The sequence below is a fragment of the Acyrthosiphon pisum genome, chromosome A2, assembly GCF_005508785.2.
Source record: "Acyrthosiphon pisum isolate AL4f chromosome A2, pea_aphid_22Mar2018_4r6ur, whole genome shotgun sequence".
Classification (NCBI taxonomy): domain Eukaryota; kingdom Metazoa; phylum Arthropoda; class Insecta; order Hemiptera; family Aphididae; genus Acyrthosiphon; species Acyrthosiphon pisum.
The window spans coordinates 115,296,549-115,311,626 of NC_042495.1; the positions used below are offsets into that span (position 1 = coordinate 115,296,549).

General features: G+C 28.7%; 1 protein-coding gene across 3 annotated transcripts; it reads left to right on the forward strand.

Annotated features, from left to right (window-relative positions):
* Positions 1 to 1,881: 1,881 nt before the first annotated feature.
* On the forward strand, positions 1,882 to 14,621 carry LOC100160813 (probable serine/threonine-protein kinase MARK-A). 3 transcript variants are annotated; one of them, XM_008186232.3, is made up of 18 exons: positions 1,882 to 2,310; positions 3,187 to 3,297; positions 6,010 to 6,128; positions 6,213 to 6,291; positions 7,251 to 7,371; positions 7,669 to 7,820; positions 7,896 to 7,961; positions 8,021 to 8,151; positions 8,242 to 8,363; positions 8,437 to 8,772; positions 8,852 to 9,387; positions 9,636 to 9,730; positions 9,804 to 9,983; positions 10,229 to 10,516; positions 10,581 to 10,776; positions 10,842 to 10,948; positions 11,013 to 11,122; positions 13,231 to 14,621. In XM_008186232.3, the coding sequence occupies exons 3-18, from the start codon at positions 6,022 to 6,024 to the stop codon at positions 14,061 to 14,063; spliced, it is 3,459 nt and encodes a 1,152-aa protein (XP_008184454.1). In that variant the 5' UTR covers positions 1,882 to 2,310; positions 3,187 to 3,297; positions 6,010 to 6,021; the 3' UTR covers positions 14,064 to 14,621. The 3 variants fall into 3 exon arrangements, 2 of the variants coding, with proteins under 2 accessions (XP_008184454.1, XP_003245468.1); XR_510852.3 differs by lacking the exon at positions 1,882 to 2,310 and adding an exon at positions 12,979 to 13,098 and having other exon boundaries at positions 2,391 to 3,297; positions 13,231 to 13,480; XM_003245420.4 differs by lacking the exon at positions 1,882 to 2,310 and having other exon boundaries at positions 2,392 to 3,297.
* Positions 14,622 to 15,078: the final 457 nt, after the last annotated feature.

Here is a 15,078-nt window from a genome sequence, read left to right on the forward strand (position 1 = left end):
TTCATAATTTATATATATTTTTAAACATTACAATTTACAATCAACGATTTTGATAAATTCTCAAACATAAACGGCTGCTTGTTATCTTGTACACTGAAAAGCTCCGCTCCACGTTACCGAAGAAATTGGTGCGTATTTAAAATATTTAAAATCATCACATGAAAAATCTTCAGTTAAATTATCCATTGTCATTTCTTCTCCCAGCATAATTTTGGAAATTTTGGATTGTGTTTAAAGCCCAGATTCTTTTCAATAACTTGTTCAAATTTTTTATAAATTGTAATGCCTTTGGAACATTTTACTGTAGTTATAACACAATATATACCTAATACAATATAAGAATATCTAGTAAGTATTCTTTTAATATAAATTTATTTTTTTCTTTTTATTTACAAATGTTCATACTATAGCTTTATAAATTATAAAATATGCTCTAAAATATTGTAAAATTAAGAAATATGCTCTAAAATTTAAAAAACACTAAATATGCATAAATATGCACTATAAACTTTTGATATGTTTTTCGTAGTGTCTTGAAATGCATTTCTAGCTCACTTAGCAATAAATCTAATGGTTCAAAAAAAACATGCAAATGCATGAACTTCCGGGCCCTATTAATTAGGTACCTATACAATTTAGCTGGCTGTTCCAAAATCAAATTAATGTGACAAATGTTTAATTTTTACATTTGCATTAACAAATCAGTAATTTAGTGGTTTAGTATCTAGGTGTAGATACTTAAACCTACTGAAAACTGTATACAAGATACTCTATATTATTTACGTTAATTTATAGTTTATAATAGAAAATTAAAATATTAAATATTTGATTTCAATTTAACAGTGTATTTAAATGATAACGAAAATTGAAAGAATTAAACGTTCTTTGTATTCGATATAATAGTACTAAGTACATTATTATTTTATTTGGCCGCATATGTGTAATACATGGCCAAAAAGTAGGAAGGTAGAATACTCCCATAATATTGTACTTTGTTGAGATTTCAGAACATGGGTTATATCCTTATATAGATATAAGGGCATGCGTTGGTGCGCAGTTCAACTATACTCCATTGACAATTTGAAACTACAATATAAACGTCTATATTATAGTATACAGAGTGAAACAGAAAGACTTACAAAAAAAAAAAATTCTTAAACGTATGACAAAAATTGTGAAAATGATATGATTAAAAAATAATTCAAAATTTACTCATGTTAGGAAATTCCCAAAAATAATAATTTGAAAAAAGTCATCACGTTCTAAATTAATTTACTCAAAATAATATTGATAATTAAAAAAAAAATTAAAACTACTTGATTTAGACAAATGATTTTACCATCAAAATTGTTCTAATAGTCAGATTTTCAAATTAGCTATTTTGAATTTTTCCAAAAAAATGTGTATCAAATTTTAATTTTAATTTTCAATAGGTATTAAAAAATACAAATATTTTTAAAATATTATGTGTGTAGAGCAAGTGACTTGATTATGTATAAAAAAAAGTTTAAAATTATTCATATAGAACAAGTGATTTCATCTATTATGTCTTCTTGTTACACCCTGTATAGATTAGATAAATGGGTTAGGCTTTAGGCTAGGTGATGTACATTTAAGATACTACGTTTAACGCAATACTAAAAACGAAGGAATAATAATAATAATAATCCGAGGATAATACAGCCTTTGGTCCACTAATCGTGCAGCTGTCATTATAACAATATTATTTTATACTTTCATCTTATTTATTATATTTTATATTCATGACGCCCATGCGCACGCGATACTTGGACGCGTGGGCTGTTTAGTGTCTCGGTGGCGAGGGCGACATTATATTATTTCTTTTATTATTATTATCATAAAAATAAAATAAAACTGCACAACCATGATGTTTACAACGCTCGAAGAGCAGGCTGCATCTCTCGCGTCTCGTCGCTTGTAACCGCCGCCGTGCGAGAGGCCGGCCGGAGTTTCGCGACGAAAATATTATTAAAACACACATTCGTCGCCATTCATTCGTTTTCGTCAGTTTAAAACGTGGCGTTTTGATCGTGTGCCGTCGGTCAAAGACCTAACAATAAACGAAAAATTCAAGAAAACTGACTATTTCAACTGCAGCCACTCTTCCCGACAGATCGATGCAGAACATTCGTAATAATTAGCTATTATTTCTGGCGCGGCCCGAAAATCGGGGCTTTTTAGTTTTTACGTGGGCGGATCAGCTGGTGACCCGCCGCAAGCAATCTGTTATCACCCGCGACGACGACGCGATACGGTCGTCAACCGGTGGAACGTGATACGGTCGTGAAGGTTCGTATTGAGTATTGATAAGAAAATAAAAAATGTGTTTTTGTGTGATATCGAAAAACAATAATAATAATAAACTATTAAGACAACAATAACAATAATATTATGTGAATATTGCGAACTGTGGAGCCACCGCTAAACGCTATATTACAATGCGCCGAACATTATGTTATCGACCCGTTTATGAGCACATACAATTGGAAATTGTAAAAGCTAAAAAAACGATGAACGTGTCTCTCTTTCACTCTTCCCGTTCCGATTTTTAATAATATCCATTTGCGATTCTCTCGAGACGTCGAGTCGCGTTTCGATCGTCGCGCCGCCGACACTGCTAGGCACCGCCGCACTACACGATTGTGATTCGTGATGGCAGATCGCGTGCGACCGTTGCCGTTACCGCCGCCGTCGTTGCAGAATTCCAGGACGGCGCTGCGAACGGGAAGAGGAACATAAAATAATATCACAAATATATATAGTCCGACGTCGTGGCCGCTGCCAATCGCCGTGGCCGCCGGCGGAGTGGGGTAACGCGTGTGCGAGAATGTATCTTGAAAATGCTAAAAATAGCCACCATCCGCCCGCCGCAAACGCTTCTATCCTAATTCTTTTTCCACACGCAAAGACTTTTATTTCGACGTTTTCCTGCGTATATTTCGATTAAATCATAACTGCACTGGTACCATCGGTGCGGGGTTTTCGCATTTTTGTTTGAAATTTTTCGCGTTCCTCTCAGTTCTGGTTTGAAATTTTTTTTCAAAAATGTCAAATTTTTTTTGTCTGCTCCATACATGTCCGATCGTCGTGTGACCAAAGTTGCACGTCTGTTGTTGTACTTGTGTGGTTGCAAAAACGAAATAAAAATTCAATATCATATGCTAGGTATTGATCGCGATTGTGCAAATGGTTTCGTGAGGGTTTCCGATCAAAACACTCAAACGGGATACTGACAACGAAACACGATACTTGTGATTTGTGAACGTGCCTCAACAAGTAAGATACACATTTTATTTTGTCTAATATTAGATTTTGTGACATTTATTACAGTCAGTTATTGACGTTACATATATTAGGCTGTACTACTTTGCTATTTCAGTATTATTAATTACTATTTTTGCCAAAATTCAATAGATCATGGCACACTTGTCCGTGTCAGGCTAACAGTTAAAATAGTCATTAGCAAGTCATTTAAGTTAATAACCAGTCATGTTATAAAATACTTATGAATTTGCCAACACTTAGGCTAGCCAAGATGTATGCCTGTAATTTGTTAATATCAATAGAATAAAAAAGTGTATGCTAAATTTTAAACCTACCTATTTGAAAAACTAAACTGGTTGGTAAATAGAATGATTTATTAGAATGGTTAATTATTTTCATAATTTTTCACATTTACCTAGTTTAAAATGTTTAAATTATTGATGCCGATTATTATTAATTATACTAATATATTGATAACTTACCAGCAATATTATGTTTTAAATATTTGGATATTTTTTGATTTGGTTACCTTAATAGGAAATAATTCAAGCTATTATGTATTACGGGGTATTATGTATGAAATATAGATGACCTAAATATCTTAAATTATTGTGAACATTAGAATAAAATTATAGATTATTATTGTTCAATAAAAAAATTATTATTATTAAGTTTCAAAAACAATAGTTAGATAATTTAAATTTATTTAATTGATTAATATTACAGCAAAGTAATCACTAATCAATGAAGAAATTCATCTCAGTATTTATATTTCAGACAATATTCTGGATAATATTATACTTTTCAGAATCAACTGTGAGCATTGTAATTACATATAAAACTAATTACTAGTTATTCATAAGACACTTACTCCCTATGACATATCTAGTACCTACCTATTCTGTTTAATATTGATAACATTTTTGTTTGTACAATCAATTTTTAGTTCTTTACCATTTATGATTTATTACCTATAATATTTATAATATATAAATATATTCAAATCATTTCAATTACACGTGCTTGTAATTAAAATTATCTTATTAAATGCTAAAGTTTATTTTTTTCTTTGTTTAAATACTTGATAATTTAATTATAATAATTTGCAATAATTTATTGGGTTCAAGTGGTACCTACTGAATATATAAACATTTTAAATTAACTTAAGATCTAACTAACAGAAATTCAAATAAATTCATTGATAAAAGTATTAACAATTTTTCTATCAATATTTACAAATATATCGTTTCTTCAAATTTTACATAACAATTTAATATGATAGACTTTATTTTATTTATTGAGATTGAAAATAAATTAGGCATTGACTGTTCCAAGTTTACATAAGCATATGACAGTTTGACAGGGAATTGTTTTATTTTAGATATTAAAAAAGTTAAGCTATCAAGGTCCAAGGCACCGAGAGTCACTAATATTTATTTTTGTGTATATTGCGTTCTTATCTAATTACATATTAAAAAAACGGTTTCTGATAATAGTCTTTTTAATTCAATAATTTGATGGCTGATTTCATGGGTATTGGAAGAGTTTGATTTTTATTAAACTGCTTTAAAACATGCTAGTAGTAAAATTTAAACTTATAAAAACAACATAACTAAAACTTTTTAGGACTGTTAGGGAAATAATCACTGTGGCAACCATAGACATATTTAATATTACTGTATTTGTTTGTTGGGAATATATTAATATCTCAAATACAGTTAAAATAGTTAAATGATACTTGACACTTGCATTAGGTAGGTACATTATTAATTATTATTTTTAATGTCAAAAATCTTAAATGATTATTAGTTTAAGTTTATTTGATGGGAAATCCGGGGAGAAGTTATAGTTTTATATAACTATTGATTATACCATAAGCATGTGCCTAAAGGTCTGATCTCATCAGTAGCGTATTTAGGTTTTTGTCATGGAGGGGGGGGATGATTTTATCCAGTAGCCCCGCTCTCAAAGCTAGAGACCTTAAGTTAGGACTCAAAAAATTTTGCATATTATATACAGCCTATGGGGTGGATTGATCCCCTAAATCCCCCTCCCGTAAATACGGCACTGGATTTCATTAAATTTATTGCCAGTTGCCACATATCTCCAATTATATAATATTATACTGTTTTATATGTATAAAAAAATTGCAAATTAAAATGCAATACCTACACTTACAAATTGAACAAATTAATATACATTTTTTATTTTTATTACTATTATTATATTGATCACATTAATTGTGGAATAATAATGATAGGGGTGATTAGGGGGTGTTTTTATGTCAAAAAATAATAATTTGTAGTTTTTTGAAGTGTCAGATGACCAACTTCATTTAAATTTTGTTAATGATAGTTATAAGTTGGCGGGGGCTGATTCAACTTTGTGCATTCCTGTTTTTATAGTTTGTGCATAACTGATTTATACATTTCAGAGTTTTAGTGGTGTTTCTACAATATTTTTACTTTAAGTAAATTAAATGTAAATATATATTTTATTTTCCTCAAATATTTAAGTATAAAATTAGTTGTTACAATAATAACATATAGGTATTTTTTTTTTACATTCATCTGGTAGTTGAAAATTATACATGATCAAATTGTAATATATTTTATATTCAACATTATAGAATTGTAGATTACCGTGTCTATAGTTTTATACAGTTTTATGATTTGTTTAAATATCTATTTATTTACATGATTTTAATTGGTACATATTTTTTAGGTGCTTAACAAAATGGTTGTTCCAGAAAACGGAACTATGTGTGATAATATTATGCGAGGTATAGAAAAAAATGGTGGCGGTATACATTTGCATAATAGGAAACAAAAATTAAAACAAAAGTAAAGAAATACAAATATTATCCATGTCCATCGACATATTTTCACTGTAGTATATTTTATTGAATAATTTATTTCTATTTATAGATTTGATATACTGAAAAAACTTGGAGAAGGATCTTGTGGTAAAGTTCAATTAGGTATTTGTAAAGAAACTGAACAGCTGGTAAGACATAAATTATTTAATTATCTATTTTTATTATGTTAGAACAAGAGTTTTTTTAACAATTTAACTACCAAGTATTTTATTATGTATATAAATATATACCCTTTAAAACCTCTATTTCTGACATAAGCCGATAGTGCAATACCCACGGTACTCTACATTTTCATTCAACTTAATTTAAAAAGTTTTATATTCATTATAAAACTATTATTATTTACTGAATACATATATTAATTGTTATGATATTTTTATCTACTCAAATAGTTTCATATCCTTATTATTTGAGAAAATTTACATCATGAAACATAGTGTTCCATAAGTCCAGAGTAATTTTAATTATTAGTATGTTGAAAAAGATGTGGTAATTACTATATTACTATAAAATCTATTCATCATGATAAAATAATAAAATCATAATTACTGCTATGTGTTATAGTTTATTGTTGTAGTTATTACTAATTTTTATGGTATAGATTATTTATATTAGTTTGTATAGGTAGCAAATATATAATCATAATATTTATTCAATATAAATCTTATAAATGTATTAAATACAAGAATTTAATATCAATTGTTTTTAAATATTTCAATATTTTAAACAATTTATTCATTAATATAGATTTTCTAAAAATTATTTATTTATTTAAAGTGTTGAACCTATATTGTAAATTAAATTACTTCGTCATAGATTAGTAAATTTTTATTGAACACAAGATAATTTTGAGCAAAAACATTGAAATTAGAATAATTTTTAAATTTTTAACTAAAACCATATAGCATTGACATTTATTTTATTATGCATGTAATATTTTAAAACTATGTTAGTATTTTCGGTTTAAATGTAGCTATTACCATTAAGTTTCAAATTGTACTATGTTGGAAATAATCAATAAATATTGGTTATTAAATATTATTCTATATTTTTTTTTAGTTTTAATTTTTAATTTCCTTGTTTATAGGTTGCTATCAAAACAATAAGGAAGCGGAAAATAGAGACTGAAGCAGATTTAATACGAATAAGGCGAGAAATACAAATTATGTCTTCTGTAAGACATCCTAATATTATTCATATATATGAAGGTAGATAATTTATATAAGTATATTACATTTAAGTTGTGATTCAGTGGTAGCAAAACAATCATATTTACATGAATTGAAAGTCAATCACGAATAATTTATTGGAATTTGTACATAGCATTCACAGATTATTTTTACCAAATGGATATCCATGTTATTATATTTAAAATAATTGAACAGTTGAATTAATCCTCTAAGAACAAATATATTTTGGTAGATTTTCACCAAAAAAAAATCTGGACATCCAATTTAATTGATTTTTAAATATTTTTTTTAATTTGTATTAATATTTTTTTTTAGTATTTGAAAATCGGGAAAAAATTGTCTTAGTAATGGAATATGCAGCTGGAGGTGAACTTTATGATTTTCTCAGCGAGAAAAAAGTTCTTACTGAGGAAGAAGCTAGAAGAATATTTAGACAAGTGGCTATTGCTATTTTTTACTGTCATAAGGTGAATATTTTAATCTACAGTTAAATATTATTTGATTGTAATTTTCAATAATAATAATACATTTTCTTATATTAGCATAATATTTGTCATCGTGATCTCAAATTGGAAAACATATTATTGGACGAACAAGGAAATGCTAAGGTGTGTTGCTAAAAAAGAAACAAATTTATTTGGTTATAACTTTATTTTTTTACTGTTAGATTGCTGATTTTGGGTTGTCAAATGTTTTTAATCACAAAGCACTTTTGTCAACATATTGTGGTAGTCCATTATATGCATCTCCAGAAATTGTTACTGGTACTCCTTATCATGGCCCCGAAGTAGATTGTTGGTATGCTGCTAAAGAATAATCCTACTAAAATATAAAAAATACTAACTATAGTAAATATGCATCAAAATTTATAAAAAAATTTCATTTAAGGTCTTTAGGTGTTTTATTGTACACTCTAGTGTATGGTACAATGCCATTTGATGGATCAAATTTCAAACGCCTGGTTAGACAGATTTCTCAAGGCGAATATTATGAACCAAAAAAACCATCAAGTAAGTAAACATTATCGTAGCATTTGATGTATGTATTTTTTTTTTTAATCACAATTATGATTCTATTTTCCAGGAGCTTCTCCTTTGATTCGTAGCATGATGACAGTAAATCCTAATGCACGTGCTGATATCCGTACAATATGTTCACATCAGTGGTTAAATGAAGGTTTTTCTGATGAAAATCAATGTTTGCGAATTGCAGAAGAAATGGCTTCCTCAGCTCCAGTTAGATTAGACTTGTTACTATCCTTAGCACCTACTCCAAAGGAAGCCAATAATAATTTAGATATTCCACCTTCTCAAAGTAACGCTGAAAATGATGTACGATCTGAGACGGGACCTGTAAGGTCTCAAAGTTTAGGAAGTATATCTCCATCGCGTGCAACTGCTGTAATACCTGATTCACCTGGTAAGTATTAATAACAAGTCATACTTGCAATTGTTTTCAAATATTTCAGTAAAACTAAAATAATCAATTATGTGTTTAGTGGAGAAAAAACCTAAGAAATTAAAAAAAAGAGATCGTTCCATTAGTCGTTCTAAAAAATCTAGTCAGTCTGATACAGGTGAAAATGATCTCGAAATTCCAACTTCTAAAGATTCATGTAAATCTATTAAAAATAATTCAAAGAGTGATCTACCACAATCTCCATTACAATCTACAACAAATAGTGAATCTGACGTAGTAAAACCTGTTGAACGTGCCCGACGACGATCTAGTAGAGTTTTAGAAGCTGTAGAAAAATTAGATCAAATTGAATCCATGGCCAAAAATAATTTTGATCAAAAAAGAAGAAGTTCTCTTGGCAGTGGCTCTTCAAATAGTTCCAAAAAGAGTATTGAGTCTGATATGTCAACTACTCGAGAACCAACAAAAGAACCACAATTCAGTTTAGAGTCTACAGTTGGTCTAAATAAATTAGCCGAGTCAGCATTAAACAATGAACCAATTTGTGGAACACATTCAAATAAAGATTTTAAGAATCTTCCCGACGATTTGAGAAAAAGCTTAAATGCTATCAGGGTAAATATATTAATTAAATTGAAAAAATTGCCTGTAATATTATGTAAAAAGTTTATTCTTCTTATTTAATTAATAAATGAAAACTTTTGGCTTATATTTCAAAAATTAAATAATTTTGAAACTTTTTTAATATACGTTATACAATTAGCATGTACTAATTATTAATTCAAAATGTTTAATATAGAATTAATTGTTTTTAAATGTCAATTTTAATTGTAGCTTCTAATGGCTTTTATGGTTATATTTAGATAATTGGAGATTCTATTTCTGACAGTAATACAAATAAAGTGGTTGAACCAAAGAGGAAAACTTCAAGAGCTGAGATAAAATTAGCTAAGCCCGAGTAAAAATAATTAAATCATACTTAACATTTTAAAAATTATGTATGTGAAGTATAAATATTTATTTAATTTTAGGTTACCAGTTAGTAGTGTTGCTAATGATTCTAAAGTTCAAGATAATGGTTCAATAGATGCAAATTATAAAACCGAAGTAAAACATTTTGTTCAAGTGCCTAAACCAACCAGACGTATCACTGAAGTATCTTTCCCAGTTGCTGGAGCTACTCCAACCGCAGTGGCACCATTACCGCCAAGGTAGAAATTTATTTATATAGTTAATTATTAAGATTAGTAATTCAAAATTGAAAATTTTTTTGATGTTCATTTATATGTATTTTAGAATGTATGGAATAACTTATTCTATGTAGTATTGTGTTCTACTATAAAATTATTATTATTATTTTTTTTTTTTAATTGTTCAATAATTTTTTTTTTTTGATAGATACATCAAATTTAAAAAAAGTCTTATCTAAGCTTTATTATTTTTAAATTAATTTTAGACCTGTTTTGAGACAAAACAGTCAACTTCGTGAACACATCATACCTATACGGTTTGAAGTAGAAGATAAGCCCAAACCAAAACCAGTTCAAAGAGTTTCATCTGTCACTAGTCCCAGGACCAGTTGCAATAATTTATCACGGCAAAGTACAGTGGACACAGATAGTAATAGCAGTATTGCAAGCTTAGGAGAGCCAATTAGAAAGTCTCCCCGTGAAGTTATTATACCCATTGCGGTTGAAGGTGGAGGTTTTGTTACGCCTAGTAATAGTGCACTTTCTAGAACAAAGTAAGTTATATATCTTTTAATAAACATATATTTCAAGTTTAATATAATTAATTGTTTGTCTTAGTTCAAATAGTGATAAAGGTGATGATGATAATGGTACAGTTGGTGGTCAGCCTAGATGTTTCACATTGCGCAGCACACGCAGACAAAGACCTTCTATGAGAAATTTACAATCAACTGAAAGTATAAGTTCAGATGAGGAAGATGATAGTTTTGAAATCTTAACTGCTGAGAATTTATTCTCTACATTACTATCTAGGGTAAAAACAAGTTTTGAATTTATAAAATTAAAATTATATTGTATACATTTATATTTTATACTTAGGTGCGGGATTTAACAAATAGATTGAGCAGTGATGAGGGAAGAACATCTGACTTTCCAAGATCATTTTTCAATCATCATCGTTCTATATTTGACCACCAAACTCCAATGTATGTCTTTCTTAAAGCTTATACTTAAATTCAATTGTTACATGTTTGTTACATTATTTTATAGTCGCCGTCTAACTGAAACTCGATCATTTAATCGGTCCGACAGTGCCCCATGGAGAAGAAGTTTTGTTTCTACCACTCAAGATACTCCTCCATCTAACGCTTCTACTAAAGGTAAACTTATATCTTTACAACTATGGGCTTCAAAAAGTTGGTTTTATTATTTATTTGTAATAAAGAAAAATATAATCTGTTGTCAATACTATTTAGCTACAATATTAATTTGTGTTTTTGTGACAGTAGCATAGAACATTAATGGTGTGTAGGCCTTCTTACATAACATTAATTGTACCTTATCAAGAAATATGATAATCAATGCTTTATTCAATACACACTACACAAATAAAAACACTTTCACATCTAACTACTTCTGTACTCTATTTACATTAAGAAGGAACCTCGGCTGCCGATTTGTGCGCAGGGGCGTATTGGCTTAACCACATAGATGGTTGATCGGTGGGGGTCACAAACAGGTGTTGCCTGACCCCTGCATGACAGAAACTGGTCAGCCGCCGAGGTTCCTTCTTAATGTGAATGGAGTATATAGTATTGTTTTTTATTCAAAGAAGTAAACATTGATTAAATGTTACTAAAACTGATTTATGTATTCACAAAGTAGGTAATATTTGGGTATTTAATAAATTTGTGTTCATAAATAATATATAAATTAATTTACTAGGTAAAATAATTGTATGTATTTATTGTTTTATATCTTTATATCTAAACCATACTTTTTAAATTAAATAAATAATAATTAAAGTTAATTACAATAGGTATGTATTTATAATTTTTTTTAAAAAAATTGTATGACTACTGTCACACTTTATTTTGTAACATTTTGAATACATATTGATTCATAAATAAATATTTGTATACTCAATTCAGAATAAGAATGTGCTGACTGATAAAACACGTAAAAACTGCTTATTTATCTTTACTACTGGCACTCAATGTCTCAATGTATATAAGGAAATAGATAGCAGTCGTAGTGTAAAATCGGAAACGATCATTGCCAATTTCCGGACTTGTGTGTGTGTGTGTGTGTGTGGGATGGTGGGGTGGCTCAATCTGGAATGCTTGAAACTGGAGTTTCTTATTCTGAATAAAGTATAGATCATGTAAATTAACTTTTTAAAATTGTAATTCTTTGTAAAAGTGTACATTATTATCTATAGACATTTTAATAAATTATTACGTTTCAAATAATATTATAATCCTAACTTATAATTTCACCGAGAACCTTGAAAACATATTTTTAATTTCTATATTAATTTGTTATGCCAACGGACATATTATTATGATAAATATTTTTATGATTATAATATTATAATATTTCTATATTTATAAATTTACGACTTCTATCAAAAAAATTAATTTTAAAGTTTCAATCTAATCTTTCTTTCATAAATATTAAATTAATTTTAAATATTTTTCTTCTAGTCTTCAATATTTTTATGAATTTAGGTGTGTAAGTATATACCATCTGATAAATAATATATTTTATGAAATAAAAATAAAAATTCTAAACATTATATTGGTTTTAATGTTGACTTTTAACTGTTAATATTTAAAAAAGTGAAATCAATTGACGCATAATGTTATAAGTTATTATGTATTACTATATTTGTTGATTTTTTAAATTTAATTGCAGCTTTATATCAGTTCAAAAACAATTATTATTAATTAAGTAATAAACAAAATAATTAATTATACCATAACTTATAACTTATAATGCAAGGAAAACTTTTTAACAAAGTATACATTTAGAACCAGTACTCTGAACTGTATTTATAATCAATATTTGTAAAAAATATTTAATTAATATAAAAAATAATAATTTGTGAGAATAAACTTTAGTCAGTGGAGTTTTTTCATTAAAAGAGAATCATATTTTTTACACTACACAACATACAAGTATAACTATAAGATTGTGCTGGAGTATTGCATGTGTGTGTTTTATTTTGTTGCAGCCAATGTGACGGTGCATGTGCCACGTGTACAAGACGAGTAATAATGATACTTCCTTCTGCCTGTCCATAATTTAAACCAAAAACAAATCTATACATATTACCTATGCCACAAATCTATAGGTACGCAACTGTCTCTCTCTTTTTTCTTAGTGATACTAACACGATTTTCTTATAAATAAAATTGTTTGACTGTGTATTTTTGTGACTTTAACGTTGTTTCTAAACTAGTGTTTCCAATTGTTTGTTTTTCAGAACTGCTTAGAAATGCTGATAAAACGACTAATATTCAGAAACCACCGGTGTACAAGCACATTTTGCCACGCGTTCTGGAAACCACAACTAATAATGAACACTTAAACTACCGTGACAAGATCAACGCAACAAAACTGCCAATGTCACCGCCTCCTAAACATATAACCCAGCCATCTGTGTACAACATGCCTTCTGACCCTATCAAGGAACGCCAGTCTCGTGTGGACCAAATTTTAGAGAAATACCGCCGCCAACCGTCCAACTCTTGTTCCAGGCAATTTTCAAGATCGTTTAGCTGCAATGCTTCTACTGAAACTGCGCCATCGACTGAAAATAACTTTTTGCTGCAAGCAACGATGATGGCAGACACTGGAGGTAATGAGGAAAATCCAAAAAATTCAGGGCCACGTAGTGTTAGTCCATATGCACTTTTCGACCGTTCAGATGTAACCTCTACTACAACTACTGCTTCCCGCCAAGACTCCAAGGCAAATTCTGAGAACGGCCTCTTGTCTAAATCGTATTCGTTGAAGAGTTTGGGTGAATACCGAACTCGAACTTTGAGCAGTATACCGTTGTCTGTTGATCGTAGATCAACATCAAAATTTAATAGTTCAAGCATCAATAACGACGAAGACCCACCATCGTCTTCATCTTCATCATCGACTACTACTGCTACCACTTCTTCCAAGAGTTTGGTGCCAAAAGAAGACAACAATAATTATTATCACCATGGTTCTCCAGCCTTATTGGACTGGACAATAGGAAATTGTAGTGAAGAAACGGTCAGCGATCGAATCAGGCGGCGCAGTTACTATGTTAAACTCAAATAGTTTTGTTTTAAATTCAAGCTTTCATAACAAATTGTTATTGTATCTGTTACCAGTATATGTATAGAGTTTTCTCGATTTGTATTTGCCTAATATATAAATGTACAAAATATATATGGTTGAGTCAAACTACGAGGAAATCACAGAATAACAAATATTATACCCTAGTTCATTAGTTATTTATTTATTATTATTATATATAGTTATATTATATTGACATTTAAATGTTGATAATTCAACGTAATAAACATATTATATTGTATTTAAATTGTTTTGTAATCTAATAACAGTATTACTAACATTTATAGAATGCAGATAACAAACATAGTTTATGTTTTATTGGACATTTAAATGTAATATATTATTGACATTTTTACCACAAAAAAATTTGGAAACAATTGACTTAAGTTATGATTTATGATGTTTTTATAATATGGTATATTCAGTTTGTTTATATATAATATTTTGTTTGGGAAAGTGGAATTAATACACTTAGAAACTCTACACAGACGGTCTCTCTTACCACTAAATAAATAATTTTCAATTGTTGATTCAGATTTATATTGTTTTACGTTGTATGATTAATGTTCATTTGTTGTAATTTTAAATTTACTGCAAAGTTCAAACCAATAGAATTTTTCGGGAATGGATGTATTTAATTCTGAGGAGTGAGAGTGAAGTGGAAGGGAGTCAGGGCGCTATTGGAAATGTATTTATTTATTTATTTATTACGGGCAGTGAGCCCAATATAATTTACAAAAATATATATATTTAACCTAAGTGTGTGTTAAATAACCAACTTTACTATTAGTGATTTTGTAAAATGACATGAAATTGAATTTGTAATATAATAATGGAGATAGTAGTAATAATACAATACACATGATATAAGATATAATGAAACATATAAATTTCAATTTATGAGTACATACTAGTAATAATACAAACAAAAAACCAAACATAAATAGTATAATACTATTAAATACCTAGGGAATATTATTTAAGAGGATGCTACACG

Bases quoted from the DNA above. Each gene is read 5' to 3' on its own strand.
- LOC100160813 (XM_008186232.3), top strand. From the start codon at position 6,022: ATGGTTGTTCCAGAAAACGGAACTATGTGTGATAATATTATGCGAGGT. The intron at 7,821-7,895 runs GTGAATATTTTA...TTCTTATATTAG, and splicing joins CTATTTTTTACTGTCATAAG to CATAATATTTGTCATCGTGA. The intron at 8,152-8,241 runs GTATGCTGCTAA...ATTTCATTTAAG, and splicing joins GGCCCCGAAGTAGATTGTTG to GTCTTTAGGTGTTTTATTGT.